The sequence below is a fragment of the Chrysochloris asiatica genome, unplaced genomic scaffold (assembly GCF_000296735.1).
Source record: "Chrysochloris asiatica unplaced genomic scaffold, ChrAsi1.0 scaffold00003, whole genome shotgun sequence".
Taxonomy (NCBI): domain Eukaryota; kingdom Metazoa; phylum Chordata; class Mammalia; order Afrosoricida; family Chrysochloridae; genus Chrysochloris; species Chrysochloris asiatica.
In genome coordinates this window covers 32,279,623-32,297,304 of record NW_006408521.1, presented here as the reverse complement: position 1 = coordinate 32,297,304, position 17,682 = coordinate 32,279,623, and the positions used below count along the sequence as shown (strand labels likewise).

Below are 17,682 nucleotides of genomic sequence, written 5' to 3'. Positions count from 1 at the left end.
CATAACAACAACAACAACAACAACAGACTTAAAAAACTGGCCAAGAAAGGGAAATAATGTTACCCCGTTATTAAGAGACTGAGCCTGGTTTTGAGCCTAGGCATCGTGCTTCAAAACCATGTTAAGCAATCATCTACTATACAACCTTATTCCATGCTTCCTGGGAGTCGTGGTGTGATGCTGTCAGATAAACACTGGACTGCAAAGTCAGTTCAAACCCACCAGCAACTCTGAAGAATAAAGAGGAGGCCATCTGCTCCCATAAAGATTTATAGCCTTGGATCCCTTAGACACAGGGTCACTAGGAGTCAGAATTGACTCAGTGACAGTGAGTCTGAGTCTCTGTTCTCCATAAATCCTGAAAAGGACTACATTCTTGATGAAAACATGCCACAAACATCAATTCATACAAGTCATATCATCATTGTCCATACCATGCAATCACACAATCCACAGACTGAGATTTATTTCCCAGCTTTCCTCTAAGAGATTTCTTCCAGTGTGTGCCAAGTAACAGGCTTCTAGTTAGCAGTGGACACGGTTTACTGGCCAATAGCCCTGACTGGCTGTCCCCAATGTGCTCTGGGTCCCTCGTCCCTCAACTGAGTAGGGACAGTTCCCTCTGCTAGCAAAGAGCCATCTGTGCAGCTCCGAAGTTCTTAGACTCCATTGCTCTTTCCATATTTACTATAGCACAGCTATTAGTGTATTATAAAGAACAGCACTTTCATAAATAATTAAATCCAAACTACATTGATCAAAATAAATGAGCAAAAAATGTGCCTGGTGATGCAACCAGACTTGATTCACTCACTAACTCAAATAACTAGGTGACTCACAAGAGGCCCCCATTAACCACAGTTCATCCAACTATTAAGGAGCTTTTTATTTACTGCCAGCAGCCACTGACATGGGTGGGCAGAGAAGAACACAGCCCAGGTACTAGAGAGAGGAATCTCTGCCTAAATCTCTCACTGGCCTTGCATATCCCCATCCTAGGCCTCAGTCATCTTACCTATATAAAATGGGCAGCGCCCTATCTCAGCTGAATGAAACCACGGAAAACCTCTCAGAAGTCCAAAGCTCTGTAAACCCAAGAATAAGGGAGTGAAAAATAGGAGATGAATAGAGGTTGGCTATTAAAAGGGGAAGGAAAGCAGGGGTAGGGCTCTAATGCACCATGTATCTACCTGTAAGCCCACAGAAAAGTCATTAATAAGGTGCCAGAACACGGCACCCTGAGGCTGGAAGGCTGAAAACCAAATGAGGAAGAGTTGCCTCCTCAAAGTAGACTTGACAGTAACGCCATACATGGAGCAAAGCTTTCAGGACCTTCATTTGCTGATGGGGTACATCAAAATGAGGAGCACTGTGTACTGAGTGATTTAATGAAAGCAATTCGGTACTTCATTGCTAGCCTTGACATCCTGTGAGAATCTACACTGCCCCAAGTGTCTGACACAGTGATCCACTTTCCTCCGAGCTCATACCCGGAAACCACCATTTGACAATTAATCACATATCACCCTGTGGCATCTGTTTTGTTGTCATGTGTTATTTAACTTTACAGAAGAGCAATCTTGCAGCCCAAGTACACTGTGTGGACCCAGAGACATCCTTGTTTTCTTCTCCTCCATCATACCCCTACCAAGTGCACAGTGCCCAAACCAGGCCACACACATAGGACACACTCCACAAGTGATTAAATTTGATCAGAATTAACGAGTCTTTATTTATATCCTCCTACCAAGTAGTGTCCCTAGCTCTAAATTTGCCTCTAAATCTTACATTAAAATCATACATGAAATAAACCAGATATGGAAACCCAATGCTATTAAGAAGCAGTGTTCACCTATTCATTATCCTAGGGCAAAAAATGATCCTCCATCCCAACACTCAGAGCTTCGGCACATCCCTGCTCCAAAAATCAATTCAGTAAATATGTACCAAGCTATGTGGTAAGCACTCTGCTACATACCATGGGACACATGTTAGCAGAGCAGAGTATGCATGTGGTAGGAGTATTGTTTTGTTTTCATTGAAACACTCATAAAATAATACAAGGTTAAAGTATCAAGTACTAAATGAATAGTGAGTGATCCAATGTGTGGTGCAGTGGTAAGGTCACTTACGGACATTTAGATAAAAGGGAAAGAAATTCTGGCTAGAATGTTTCTAGGGAAGGTTTCATAAAGTTCCTGTTTGAATCTTGAACAAACTCCTGAATAACAGGTGAATTTCAGTAGAAGAAGGAAGGTACCCAAGTGGAAAAGCCAAGAGGAGCTTAGGACAATAAAAATGAGGTTAAAATGAGGATTAGGGAACAAAGACAAAGTTGCAGTGTACTGAACCATATACAGTAAAGTGCCTTGAATGCCAGAAAACAATCCAAGAGACCAAAGGTATTCAAGGTAGAATGCAGACATGCTGGATGAACTATTGGTAGCTATCAAGCTATCAGCAACCAGAAAAATAGACTATGTATGTCCTGGCAACTAGAATTTCTCATTTCTTCATGGCATCTGCTCAATAAGGCTTGGGACTGTCATTCATTCACTCAATTCAACGTCCTTTAATATCAAGTCCCAGTAAGGCAAGGCTCTTTATCTTTACTTCCAACCAAGACTGGGTACCATCATCCTAGCACTCAGTCACTATGGCATTAAGGGGAAATCACGGTTGGCCCAAATCAGTTCATCCTACAGAACAGTCGTGTTTACCAACAGTGGCCCAATAAGCATTCAAATTCCTTATTTTCCATCCCCCCTCCACAAGACCCTTTTATTCCTAAACATCTTTTACAGAAGTACCCTAGACAGGAAGTGCCTCGAGCCAGTCAAGAGGTCAAAAGAAGAGCTCTATCAAGAAACCAACAGGTAAGTCAAGTCTTCACCAGGACTGAGTAGATGAGCCAATCTGCTCCTGGTCTTTGGCTCAATCTTCCTATCTCTACCTCTCAGGCTTGGTCACAGACTCTGATCCAGAAAGGAGGACCCAGGGTCCACAGGTCATCTGTTTCCACAATCCCTCCAGGTACAGTAACAGGTTTACACAGTCCCGGAGAAGAGAGTGCCGGGGGAGGGGGAGACAGTTCACCTTTCTTCAATCTGAGCCTTCTTGCCACTAGAATCACCAATTCTACACACACACACACACACACACACACACACACACACATTTCCCCTTATATCCAACTCCAATGGAAAAGCCACTGCCTGGCATTCCTTGTCTGTCAACTTCAAAACAAATTCAACCCATGGCATTTCTGCAATTATTAAATTGGGACTCCCAATTACGGTGTTTGCAACTTTTGCTCACGTTGGAAATCACTGTAGGATCTAAGAAAGAAATTACACTCTGTAACACAAAGCCATCTGAGAAAACTGCCCAACAAACAGCCTGTGTGCAGCCCCCAGCCCCCTCTTCTCTCCCCTCTTCCCACTGGCCTGGATGACAGTGACCAGGAGCAATTAGTTCTGTTGTGTCCCACTGCATTTCCCAGCTACATCTCAACTGAGATGGCTCCCCTTGTAATATTAATTAAAAACAGATTCTTTTTGGCAAACCCCTGAAGAATGGCTTCCATGGCAGGCTTCTTTATTAAGCCTCTGAGAAGGCAAAATGCATTAAGATATTGTGACAAGGGGGCCGTGCGCAGGGACGATGAAGGCTAAGCAATCCAGCCAAGAGCTATTTGAAAAATCTGTTTGGGAGCCACAATTAGATGCTCCAGTGAGTGAAATACAATTAATCTGAGCAAATCTGTCACTACTTTGCACATTAGGAGTAAATATTTTAGAACACAGTCCCGTTGAATTAGTTAAGAAAACGAAACACTGCCTGGGAAAAATCTGTGTGTTCTACCAACCAGCAAGCTCAGGGAGGGTGACTCTCCAGGAGGGGGCATCTCCCATTTCTGGTCACAAAGATGTAGTGTTAGGCACATTCATTAGAAACTACCTGTCAAGTCATTTCAACCAGGCACATTACAGAGGCCACAGCCTGTGAATTGAGCTGCCAAGGAGAGGGAAAAAGAAACTGCAGCCTTCTCACCGGAGCTTTGGGAATGGGTAAGCCCATAAAGGGTTAATGCAGGGAAGGGGGCTCATCCGGAAATGGACTATGCCATCCCAACTTTCTGCTCTCCACAGCCATTTGCCAACTCAGTGAGCAAGCAAGGAGGAGTCTTTCTTCATCTGAAGGAAACCTGGCAGGATGCTGTGTTTTTCTGTTTTCCTATAAGCCTTGAAGACTGGGCTCCCTCTGGATGTTTGTAAAACACTCTCTAACCCATTAATCATCAGGATCCCAACTGGAAATAACCAGACGAAGAAACCACAAATCCCTTCTTCAGAGCATAGATTCCAAAGCCAGCTTCACATTCCTCCCACCCCAAACACCTGTCACTAATGGTCCTTCATCCCATCGCCCTCCGGCATCCTTCAGGGGTCATGCCAGCTACATGCCTCCTACTTTGAATCCCAAGCCATCCTATCCCAAAGTGAACACCTTCCACAAGGTTCTCCTTCTGCCTCATAAGCCCCTGGGAGGAGGCTCCTTTTTGGCATGTCTGGCTCCTGCATCTCTAACTGCAAACTCTGCCATTTGGAATTCAATTTGTGGCTACACAGGGTGATTGAAAACAGTCCCACAAATGGAAAGAGAGTCAGAAAAAGACAATGTGTTAAAACCAAAACTCATAGCCTTCTTGGAGAAGGATAAGTTTAACACTTTAGAAGCCAGTCTGGAAGAAACTTTGGAAGAGAAGAAAGAAGTCTCTATCAAAAAAGCCCATATTCTCTGCCTATGGGGACACCTCCCTCCACTTGGAAAGCAAATGGTGAAGGGTTCTCCTCAAAGGTTACTGAATTCATCAATCCTCAACCCAGCACCTTCTTTTTCTACCCTCAGGAAAGAAGGAGGGGAGAAACAAGCCAACTAGGTAATGTTACTGCAAGTGGTACCCAGCTACTCTCCCAGGAGTGATGAAGCCATGTTTGCAGGTTTCTCCACCTTCATTAAAGAGCAGTACAGACGTGACAGGAACTGCTAGCTCGCTCTGGTACTGTCTGCAAACCCTGCCAAAAGAGGCAGGCTAAGCCCAGGAGCTAAAAAGACAGTCCCTCTGTGGTGCAAGAAGGAGGAACAAAATCGGGCAACTACTTGCCCTTTGCTTGGGCACCAAAATGGACAAGAGCAAAACCCTTAAGTGGCTTGGGATGTTGGTGGACCATTAGAATCTAAGTCACTAGAACTCCAACTCAAACTGGTTGTTCCCCCAGACTCTTCTAGCCCTCTTCTGGCTAAAGATCCATCTTCCAGGGACACAGAGCTAGACTTGTTCCCTCAATTTGTCTGCTGCACAACAGCACTGAGTATGGGCATGAATTGCCATGTACATTTAACTAGTATTCACAGAAAGTAATTTCTCTAAAGCCCCATCTTCAGGGACTTTGCCAATACACAAAAAGGACCCTTAAAATCAAAGTAGAGACATAGGAAAACTCTTGAGGCAGAGTGAATTTCTATTGTCCCAAAAGGACAGTACTAAAGCCACAGATATGTGAGAGAATTCTCTCCTCCTAGGGATACATTTTAAGGAGCTCTGGTAGCACAGGGGTTATGAATCGGGCTGCTAATCTCAAGGTCAACAGTTCGAAACTACTATCCGTACCACAAGAGAAAGATGAGGCTTTCTGCTCCCGTAAAGACTTCCAGCCTTGGAAACCCTATACAGGGTTGCTATGAGTTGGAATTGACTCCACAGCACATAACCAACTCACCAACCAGGGATGCATTTACTTTTCTACACATCTGATTCATGCAAGAGCACACACTGGGGGCCAGAACGCCCACACATACACTTCTTAATTATCAAACTAAAATGAAGTTGTGATTCCATCCCTCCGTCAGTCCCTCCCTGGAAGTCTTCAGTCACCCACCCCACAAAAGCACAAGTTGCCCACTCCTGACCTCCAGAGCTCTCCAGCCTGAGGCCCCAGTTCAGTGTTTTCACTGGAGGCAGATGAAACAGAAGTCTCCCAACATCGGTTACCTGGGTTGAGATGCACACTCGTCTTGTGCATCATTATGAATCAGGAAACCTGTGCTTGTTCCAGTGTGCAGAGCTCTGGGGAGCCCTAGCTGCTCCGTTATTTACTACCCATCCCAGTGGAAACAACCTCTACCCCATGCCACCCACCTAACTCCACCAGACCTAAGGCAGAAATTCCCTAGGGAAATTTTCCCAAACGTGAATCATAAAAGAAAATGCAGGGGGAGGAGGGAGTTCCCCAAATGACTTCTTCAAAGCTGATTCCATCATCCTCCGACTTGCGCCGCCGGGTTCTGCTCCGGCCCAGAAAGGATTTTGCTGGCTTAAGTGAGGGCCGCGGAAAGGAAGGGGTATGGGAGAACCGTGGACGCTTCCAGCCCCCTCCTTTCCTTGGCTCAGCTGCACAGCGATGGGTGTCAGTGAGGAGGAAAGCTTCTCCAGGCAAGCGCTACTGGCCGCTGCAGCTGCCAGGGAGCAGCTACGTTCTCCCTGGAGTAGGCACCTCTGGATACAGCAGCGTCCAGGGAAACCCGGAGACGGGAAGGAAAGGGCTGGAGAGGTGCACAGACCACATAGGGACCAACTCCACTCTTGGGAGCCCTTCGTGGCGCAGGACGCGGCAGCAGAGGCGCGAGTTTTACATTCAGAGACTTATGTGTGTGCTAGTGCTTGCGTGTGAGAGAAGAGTATGGGGGGAGGGGAGCAAATTTCCCTCCATGCTTTAAACTTTTTACTTTCTCCCCTATAGCTTTCCCGACGCTGCCTGGGATTGAAGAGGGTTCCCTGAAGGCCAAGGCTTGAGCCGGCTTGGCCCAGCTCCCTGCCAGAGCTGGGGAGCCATGCGCCCGCAGCTTTAACAGCGCCTGAGAGCCCGAGAGTGGTCTCAATCTCCGGGTTTCCTCCAGGGTGATGACTGGGGCTGGGAGGGGAGTGCTGGAGAGAGATGCCCTGGACATCGCAGGAATCAGTCTTTCCAGAGTTGCCTCCCTCAAATCAGCCCGCGCCCCCACCCACTGCACCAAGCACCTATTCCCCAACAGGAAAACTAACTCTCTCTTCCCAGTAAGGAGGAAAGTGCCCACAGCTTCCACTCCTTTCATTCTTAAGACAGTCCAGGCACTTCTCCGTTCGTGGCGACCCTGTTCTAGGGTCTTGAGTAAACAAATGCACACACCATCTACCAAAAACTCCACGAACCTGTTGGGGGCGCGAAGAGAGCCAGATGAGGCTGTTCTAAAAGTCGACCCCCGAGGAACCACCTGCCCCTGGCTCTGTCCCCATCATTCCCCCATGCTAGCAACAGACAGACAGGCCGCCTGGTGAGTACTCACGCTGCTGTTATGTCCGGACCAGTGCACCATGGCTTGATTGTGGGCCGAGTCCCCGGTCAGCGCAAACGAGGTGCTGGGCAGCCGGAGCTCTTCGACCGCGGCCTCCCCGGACCGCGGCATCTTCCCCTCCTCCCGAAGCCCCCTGTCCAGAACGCGACTGGTTTTAGAACCGTCGTCCCGGGCAGTGGCCCAGGCATCCCCGCTCTCCAAGGTGCTGGGGGGCTGCGCGCGGCGACTCCTTTTCGCGCTGCCAGGTTTGCCAGGAGGCAGGATACCCTGGACCCACCAAGCGCCCGCTGCCAACGTTCCCCCGGCTTTTCCCCGCTTCTCTCCGTCGCCTGGTTGGGGCAGCAGCTCCGGGCTGGGCCGGCGCCCTAGAGCGGCCCCTCTCCGCGCCGTCGCCTGCTCTTCCGGCCACTGGCTCGCCACTGCCCACGGCGCTAGAGGAGGCAGCGTCGGTGGCCGAGAAGCCGGAGCCGATGGGCGTCCGAGACCGCCTGCCGCGCCCCAAGTGATCTCAGCCCCGGCTAAGACCCACGTCGACAGGAGCAGGATCCCAGTCTGGGCGAGGGGCGCCCCCAGCCAGCCAGCGGGGCGCTCAGTGCGCGCTGCCTCCATTCCGCTGCGGCTGCCGTGGCTCGGGCTGCCGAGTGTGTGGCGCCCGCCGAGGTGCGGGTCCGGCGCTGGGGGTGTGCGCGCGCCGGCGAGCCAGCGAGCAAGTGTGTCGGGGGAGTGGGGAGGGGGCGACGGGAAGGAGGCGGCTCCGGCTGGCGCGCCTCGCCGCTCGGCTTCACGCTTCCCTCCTAGCGCCCGCGCCGCTCGAGCTCTACTCTGGAGAGGGATTCCACAAGCGAGGAAAATGAGTAAATACCCTTTAGGCGTTTCTTTCCTTAAATTAAGAATCTCACCAAGCTCCTCCAGAACTATTTTTAAAAGGCGTGCCCAAAGGTAATTAGAAAATCTGTTTTAAAATAAAATCAAGCCGGATTCTGGAGGAGGAACTGGCAACGGACCACAATCCTGAGTCTCTCCTAAATCTCCAAACCTGCTCCTGGCGAAGACTTGGGAGCCCCAGCTAGCCACATTTGAGTGTTACTCTTCGGTCCTGATGTGAGGGGCGGAGGATCGCACACTGGGAGGGGGCTCCAAGGACAAGGAGGAGTAAAGTGTTTGCTGCGCCAACTGTTCCGCGCTCTGGAACCAAGGGGCAGCCCGAAGCCTCCGCGCTGGGAGGCGGCGCACGGGAACCAAACGCCCGATAGAGTCAGGACTCAGGTAGCGCTCCCCAGCCGGCGGGGACCAGTGCCCCCGCGACCAGAGCGCCCCCACTACTGTGGGGGCGCTGGGAGTGCGTGCGTGAGCGTGCGTACGCACAAGCAGGCGGGGTGAGGCGAGGGGTGCACTCGGCGGCAGATTGGGCGGGTGCCAGGGGGTGGGGTACCTGGCTGTGTGTACGGGGGCGCGCAATTACGTGCGAGCGCGTTTGCACACCCGTGAGTATTGCTGTGAGCGATTCGGGGAGGGAGGGAGACGCGCGCGGATCCTACACAAGCAGTTTGCATTTCCCTGATCCTGTGAGTCGTCGGATAGGCAATATTAAGAAGGCGGCAGACTACGCTGGTCAGCCCCACACTTTCGGCCCCCAGCGCCCTCGGGTTACAACTGGTTACTCTTCAGGCCCCTAGGTTAAAAAGGAGGGAGCCAAGAGGCTCTGGCAGCGAGGTCAGAGACTCCCCTTCCCGGGACCTGGGTCTGAATTGGAAGGGAGAGTAGTGGAGAATGACTGCTCCAACCTTGGAGGGCCCCATCCCTATTTTCCCTCCTGGGACTAAAAGGCCGCACCCTTACTCTATTCAAATCAGTTTCTGAACCGGCGGCGGGTTTTTTGTTGTTGTTGTTGTTGTTGTTTTCAAAGTATGGCGGCTAGTTAGAGGGTCCCGGGGCCAGCGCAGCTCAGCGCCAGTTTAGGGGGGCTCCGGGCCCAGGCCGCTGGAACGCCGTGGGGCGTTTGGCGGAACTGGGATCCTTCGTCCGCGTAGGAAGACGGAGACTGATAGGCGGGAAGAGAAGAGCTCACCCTGCGACCACCCTGGCGTTGTGGTTTGCTTGCCCCGAGTCTGTAGTGTAGCCCGCCGCCTCCAGGAAGCCCTCGGAATTTCTAGGGGTCAATCAAGTCCATAAGAGGAGTAGCTGCTGGAGGCAAGGGCTATCAAGAGAGGAGTGAAGGTGAGAGGGGGCTTGGAGTGAGATGGCCTTCAGACCCTACCCTTCCTTTTGGAGATGAAGGAAGAGTTCCTTAGTGGGAGATGGTTACAAGAACGCGCGCGAGAGAGATGGGATAAGGTGAAAGAAGGGAGCCCAGGGAACGCTGAGGAAGAGAAGGGAGAGGAAGAAGAGATGTTAAAATGAGTAAGAGAATTGTGCGAGATGAAGAAGTGGCAAACAAGCTCCAAGAAGGGCCCAAAGCTGGAGGAGACTGGGCGACAACCACGGATCCTACAGCCCACGCTTCGTGAACGTGCTTTCCACCAGGACCTAAAATGGATATTGCGAACCAGAGAGGTGGGCCGGAGAATGCAGAGGTTGACAACGTCTAGCCTAGAATGAGGCGCGACCTGGCCTCTGGGTTTACAAAGTTTGGGAGCCTCTGGCTGCGGTGGGTGCGGGCCCGCGGCGGGCGGGAACCAGCCATCTGCTGGTGCCCAGCGCCCCTACCGGGGAAAGTTGGCGCTGCAGTCTGAGCGGTAGTCCACAGTGTGGGACCATGTGGGTAGTCTCTCCTTAGGATATAGATGTGGGAAAGTTTGGAAAGCTGAGGTTGCTTCCGGCCGGAAGGCTTACTTGAACACTGGAGTGTTCAGACACCTAAACTCTGGGGCACAAGGGAAGTGCACAGTCCAGTCTAACAAGCTGTGCGCGGTCACCAGTGACGGCTGTCCAGTCTCACAAGCAGAGTAGGCCCTTCTCACTCTCTCACCCACCTATAGAGCCCAGGGAAAGTGCTGGCCCTTGGAATGGATTCATGGAGATACGACTGTTGTTAAGTGCCATCGAATGGGTTACCACTCATAGCGACCTCATATAAGGTTTCCAAGGAGTGGTGGGTGATCTTGAAGCGCCAAACCCTATGGTTCAAACGGACCCTGTGATAAAGAGATTTATCCCGAGCTTTAAAGAGCGCCTTCCCACCAGTTCATCTTCTCACCTCTTGAAATGGTTGAACATTGACCATTTGTTTATTTTTGCTACAGTGGCTTTCTGCATCATTCAGTATTTTGCCATTGTTGTTGTGAAGTGCTGTGGAGTCGGTTCCAACTCGTATAGGGTTTCCGGGGAGCGGCTGATGAAGTTGAAGCTTTGACCTTGTGGTTGAAACTGACCTTATGATCTAGTACTTATCCTACAGCGTCACACTTCAATATTGTAAGTCGAGGCTTGAATTTTTTTCTTTTTGCTTGAGAAATGCTGAGCAAGTTCTTCCCTTTTGGTTTTCTAACTCCAAGTCTTTGCACATTTCATTATAATAATTGCCTTTGTCTTCTTGAGTGGCCTCTGAAATTTTCTGTTCAGCTCTCTTACTTCCTCATTTCTTCCATTCACTTTAGCATCTCTATGCTGGAGGGCAAGTTTCAGAGTCTCTTCTAATAGCCATTTTGGTCTTTTCTGTCTTTCTTGTCTTCTTAATGACCTTTTGCTTTCTTCATGTATGATGTTCTTGATGTCATTCTGTAGCTCTTCTGGTCTTCAATCATTAGTGTCTAATGCATAAAATCTGTTCTTTCAATTGTCTCTAAATTCAGGTGGGATATGTTCAAGGTCATTTTCTTCAGCTTCAGCCTGAACTTGGAGATGAGCAATTGATAATCTGTTCCATAGTTGTCCCTGGGCTTGTTTTGGCTGATAATAGAAAGCTTCTCACATATGTTGTTGTTGTTGTTGTTAAGTGCTGTCGAGTCGGTTCCGACCCATAGCGACCCTGTACAGGGTTTCCGAGGGTGTAAATCTTTACGGGAGTAGAAAGCCTCATCTTTCTCCCGCGGAGTGGCTGGTAGTTTCGAACCGCTGACCTTAAGGTTCGCAGCCCATATATGTAGTCAATTTAATTCCTATGTGTTCCACCCGTGAGGTCCTCATGTATAGTCACCATTTATGTTGTTTAAAAAAAAAAATGAGTAAGTCATTGGTCATGCAAAATTCTATCATGCAATCTCCAGAATCATTTCTTTCACTAAAACTGTATTTTCCAACTACTGGTCCCTCCTCTTTGTTTCCAACTTTCCCATTCCAGCCACCAATAATTATTAATGCAATTATTAATTGCATTGTGATCAGTTTCAGACTGAAGAAGTCGGTAGATTTCTTCAATTTTACTATCACTAGCTTTAGTGGTTGGCGAGTATATTTGAATAATAGTGGTATTAATAGTCTTCCTTGTTGGTTGGTTGGTTATGTGCCGTGGAGTCAGTTCCGACTCATAGCAACCCTGTACAGGGTTTCTGAGGCTATAAATCTTTATGGGAGCAGAAAGCCCCATCTTTCTCCCGCGGAGCCGCTGGTAGTTTCAAACTACTCACCTTGAGGTTTGCAGCCCAATTCGTAACCACTACACTACCAGAGCTCCTTAGTCTTCCTTGTAGGCGTATGGGTATTATCCTATTACAGACAGCATTGCATTTCAAGATCTTGAAATGTTTTTTTTGATGATGAATGTCACACCACCATTCCTCATGAATTTGTCATTCCTGGCATAGTAAACCAGGAATTGTCAGATTTTAAATGGCCAATGCCTGTCCATTTCTGGTCACTCATGCCTAGGATATTGATCTTTATATGTTTCATTTCATTTTTTTACAACTTCCAATTCCTTGATTCATACTTTGTATGTTACATGTGTAGCACTGTGGGTTAATGTGCTAGAGTGCAATGCTAGGGGTTGGAACTGACTTAGCAACAACAACAGCCATTTCTACTCATTTTGAGTGTGACCCATCAGCAAAGGAAGGTCCCCAAAGCTTGACTCCATTCCCATCATTATGGTCAAGTCTACTTTGAGAAGCAGTTCTTACCCAGTCTATTTTGAATGCCTTCCAACTTGTGGGACTCATCTTCTGGCACTATTTGTGACACTATTCTGGAGCTATTCATAAGTTTTCATCTTCTGGCACTATATCTGACAATATTCCACTGCTGTTCATAAGGTTTTCAGTTGTTAAACATTCAGAAGTAGTCTGCCCCTCCATCTTCCTAGTCTGTCCTAGTCTGGAAGCGCCACTAAAATCTTTCCACCCTGGGTGACCCTGCTGGTATTTAAAATACTGGTGGCATAGCTTTCAGCATCACAGCAACACAAAAGCCACCATAGTATGACAAACTTCCTTGTAGATTTATGGATAAATATCTTAGGCATAAGTATTATATTTATGCAAGATTGGAGGTTCAAGTCCATCAGCCACTCCTCAGAAACCCTATACTGGGTTACTATGAGTCAGAACAACCCCAAGGCATTTAACAACAAGTATTGTACTTCAAGATAGATACTGAAATGCTCTTCACTTTATCATTCTCCTTGTAATAAACCATATGATTGCCCACTCAAAATGGCCAATACCAGTTCACTTATGCTTAAGATATTGATCTTTATGTGTTTCATTTCATTTTTGACGACTGCCAATTTTCCTAGATTCCTAGTTTGTACAATGTTCTGAATATTAATGGATGTTTGCAGCTGTTTCATTTCATTTTGTGTAAATGAAGGTCCTGAACATTTTACTCCATCCATGTCATTAAGGTCAGCTCTACTTTAAGGAGGCAGCTCTTCTCCGGTCAAATTTTGAGTGTCTTCCAACGTGAGGTGCTCATCTTCTGGTAATATCAGCCAATGTTTCACTGCTATTCATAAGGTTTTCAGTGGCAACCTTTTAGAAGTGGTCTGCCTCTCCTTCCTAGTCTGTTTCAGTCTGGAAACTTTGCGTGTCTGCCATGGGTGACCCTGCTGGTATTTAAAATACTGGTGACTTAGTTTCCAATATCACAACAACACACAAGCCACCACAGTGCAACAAACTGACAGATTCGTGGTGGACTTTACACTTGTTTGTTGGTGTTGTTTAAGTGCCATCAAATCAGTTCCAACTTATAGTGACCCCATATAGGGTTTCCAAAGAATCGCTGGTGGGTTTGAAATGTGAACCTAGTAGTTGGCAGTCTAGTGTCTATTCTACAGCCTCACACCAGAACTCCATTTATCCACGTAGAATCCTTCAACATTGCAACTCTAGCAGTTTGTTGTTAAGTGCCTTCGAGACATTCCCACTCATAGTGACCCTGTATAGGGTGTCTGAGGAGTGGCTAGTGAACTTGAACCTCCAACCTTGCAGTTCAAAGTGACCTTGCAGTCCAGTGCATTAACCTGCAACACCACACCAGGACTCCTTGCAACCCTTAGTACGTCGTAGCTCAGTTTAGCCACATTTCTAGAATTCAGTCACCATATGTGCCTACTGGGACCGTGCAGCTCCATACTGTTGGCAGAGTTGACTTCTAAAACATAGGCAAGGCTGTCACTGAATGCCTCCTTCTCTAGAGTTACCACCCATTGTCCAGATGGTATCCAAAGTTGCAGGCACTTCCTCACCTTGAGGAATTGTCCTAATCTTTCATAAACTAGGAATGTGCCATCTGCCATGTCTCCATCATGGCATGGCTCAAAATGCCATCTCTTCCATGAAGACTTCCTTTATTACCCCATAGCATCTGACATTGTCTCCATCATCATCACCACCACCATCATCATCACCGAGTTCTTTAATTCCCCAGTTGTAAGTTAGGCATTATCTCAGGGCAATTGGGGATTTAAAAAAGCGAGTTTAGCTTAGAGCAGGAGTCCTGGTGTGGCACTGCAGGATAATGCACTGAACCTTGAAGTCGGCTTGAACTTCAGGGTTGGCAGTTCAGACTCTGAGGTCAGTTTGAACTTGAGGGTTAGCAGTTCAGATGCCCCAGTCACTCCTCGGACACCCTATCCAGGGTCACTATGAGTAGTAATGAACTTGACAGTACTTAGCTACAACAGACTAGAGCAGGCTCCCATTTCCCTTGGTGGCAGAATGCCTACTTCAGCTGGGAAAGATCTTATCCAGCCCCATGGGACACACTGACAATGCATTTTCCTTCCAAGATTTCTGTCCCTGGTAAAAACAACATGGAGACATTAAGCTATAAGCTTTAGGTTAGCCATGAGCTTGCGCTGTCACGCAAATAAGACTTCTCTCAAATTTTTCTTTTCTTTTGTTGCTAAACATCACAGTGAAATAGCAACGGGAAACTGGTTTTCTGTGTGACTTCACAAATGCACACACACAACACTTACCCTTCTAACCCCTGACGTAGGTATCCCCCACTTCTTGAAAGTTTGCTGTATGCCACTTGGCTTTTATGAAAGACCTATGTTAGTATCTAGTCTGAAAGAAATCCAAAGAGGATTCCCATTTTTATGAAGCTTGTGTTCAGCATTTGCTTCTCGGGGAGGCATTGAAGAGGCAGCACGCGTTGCGAGCAATGGGAATAGCATCGTGGACTCCTCTTCCCCACGAGCCACACTTAGCATCTCAGCATCAAGCGGCCACAGCTTTGAACCGTGTCTGTGGACATTCTCTGCTAGCATTATTTTAGATTTTATGTGCTATTTGGGATTCTTTGGTAGGTTATTATGTTTGGGGTCTGAGAGTATTCTTTGTTCTCCATATAAATTAATGGTGATTGCTTCTTTGCTTTACATCATTTTGGCTTACAAAAGGTTTCTAAGGAACACTGGATTTTCTGACCATAGGGGAAAATATAATCCAATAGATGATCCTGTGCCGTCAACACCCACTGCAGGCATATGTATGTCTAGAAGGGTTTCAGTTATGCCTTTTGCTCATATTTTATAAAGTGGTCAGCACCCCTTATATGAGGACCTCAAGGCAAGTTCCTCATAAAACTTAGATCTAGGAGAAATAGGTTTCTCTTGTTAAACGGATACCTTTTCTTAAACTGGTTTTGTCTTCCCCCTTTGTTTGTCTCTTTGCCCTGACAGTCAACTCAAGTTCTGGGTTCACTTGCTGTGTCTTCATAGCAAGCTTTCACAATATGGTTTTCATTCTCTCCCCTCGTACTAAATGCTGTTTGTTTCTGTTGTTTGATACTCTTTGGTCTCACTGTACAGGCGTTTTTGATAAGCCACTGCACATCCTTTTAAGAAAACCAAAAACCCAACTGCCACCCAGTTGATTCTGACTCAGTGACCCTGAGGCTGTAAATCTTAAACAGAAAGCCTCATCTTTGTCCCGCCGAGCAGCTGGTGGGTTTGAACTGCCGACCTGGCAGTTAGCAGTCCTGTGCTTATCCTATAGTGCCACCAAAGGAATTTAATTGATTAACTACAAAAAGTCTATATTGTAACTCTTTGAATATCTACGGAGATAAATGATTATAAAATAAAACCTGAAATACAGATGAAAATAGACAAAGGACCATTGAAATCTCATCGTTTGCCACTGCATGTCCATGAAGGCAAGGAGTGTGTCTTTTGCTCAACAATGTATCCTCAGTACCTGGCTCAATAGCTTTCACAGCCTGGCGCTCAAGTGTGTGATCAAGAACTAAACAAATGTATGTAAATATGCAAATAAGAGCACTTGTGCTACAACTCTCAGGTCACCTGGGTTCTTGTTTGACTGTATACTTTGAGGAATCCTGGTGTGGCACTGTAGGATTTTCATTGGACTGCCAACCACAAGGTGGGTGGTTCAAACCCACCAGCTACTCATTGGAAACCCAATACAGGGGCATTATGAGTCAGAACCGACTCTATGGTACTTAACAACAGCAACATACTTTCTAAAGACGTAGAATTCTAAGACTTGATTGATACTATTCTGTTCCACACCTTATTGTATGGTGTTGAGCAGTGTTCATGTTGTAAGCAACAGAAAACAATAGTGGTTTAGGCAGAAAATGAGTTTATGAAATGGCTATTGCAGAAGTTGCAGAAACGTTTGAAGGGCTGGCATCACAGCCAGAATCACAGCTGACGTCCCACCAAGGAACTGAGCCTGTACGGACCCTATTGCCACCATCAGCAAGTCTTAGATACCTTGTCCAACATCCCCTGTGCTGAACCCCAGATGCTGCTGCAAATACAGCTGCCCTTGCTTCTCCAGAAACCTGGATGTGACTGTTGATTTCATTGGCACCAACTAACCTTCTGCCTGCGTCTTTGTATCACTAGCACTGATTGACCACTGGGCCACTAGTACCTGCCTTAGAGTTGCAAGGACAGCTGCATCTGCCTTATAGGGTAGGAATTCTCCGAATACATGGGACGTGAAGTCCAATAATGAGCAGGACAAGCAAGCAAATGATATTCACTTTACCTGTCACCAAACAATAGTTCTGAGAGAAAGTGTCCCCACATCTCTGTCAGTGTGTTGTACTGTGCTGACTTGTATGTTGCTGTGATGCTGGAATCTATGCCATTGGTGTCTTAAAGACCATCAGGGTCGCCCATGGTAGACAGCTTTCAGCAGAGCTTCCAGACTAAAAACAAACTAGGAAGAAGAAACAGGAAACCCACTTCTGAGGGATTAACCCCCAAAACATTGTGAAAAACAGCAAAATATTATCTCATATAGTGCTGAAGATGATCCCTTCAGATTGGAAGACACTCAAAATATGACTCAGAAATAGCTGTTACCCCAAAGCTTGGGTCCAATGGCCTGGAAAGATTGAGTTCAATTAGCAAAGAAAGAGAGAAGCCTCTGTTAGTAGGAAGTGAACTCCCAGAACACTCCCAGCTGTTTTGGTATTCAAATGACACTCAGTTACAGTAACATTTTATACTACTTCTCATAAGGTTAGTCATGTGCTACACACAAAGGGGAGTACCTTTCTAACATTCCCATTCAATCACAAAGGTGGTAAGGATGCCCCAACAAACGTCACACAGGAGGGTATGATGAACTCTCCTGGTGCCTATTCATCCAGATGGCCACTCCTTATCAGAACGGGCTGCAGGCTCCAGGCAGAGCCAGACAACTATTGACATTTCAACTTAAAATAGTCAAAACATACATTTAAGAAACAAGGGCAATTTGGGGATGTGTAAACCATGCTTCCAGGCAGCATTTGATCATATTTACTCTTAACGAAGCAAAATGGTTATACTTTCAAAATGGCTCCACTTAAGCTCTCTGGGCTGCATTCTTAAAGTAAACTCAACCTGCATGATGTGGCTTGAGGAAAGCTTTCAGAGCA

The 17,682-nt window shown here is 47.3% G+C and overlaps 1 protein-coding gene and 1 pseudogene across 1 annotated transcript in view; both read right to left on the bottom strand.

The window, feature by feature from the left end:
• The window catches only part of SORCS3 (sortilin-related VPS10 domain containing receptor 3), an 863,487-nt gene extending 855,446 nt beyond the window's left edge, over positions 1-8,041 (bottom strand). Inside the window, exon 1 of the mRNA XM_006831323.1 lies at positions 7,387-8,041. Within this exon, the coding sequence (XP_006831386.1) occupies positions 7,387-8,004 (618 nt within the window). The 5' untranslated portion in view covers positions 8,005-8,041. The remainder of the gene's footprint in view (positions 1-7,386) is intronic.
• A 437-nt stretch (positions 8,042-8,478) lies between these two features.
• The window catches only part of LOC102836739, a 25,819-nt pseudogene continuing 16,615 nt past the window's right edge, over positions 8,479-17,682 (bottom strand).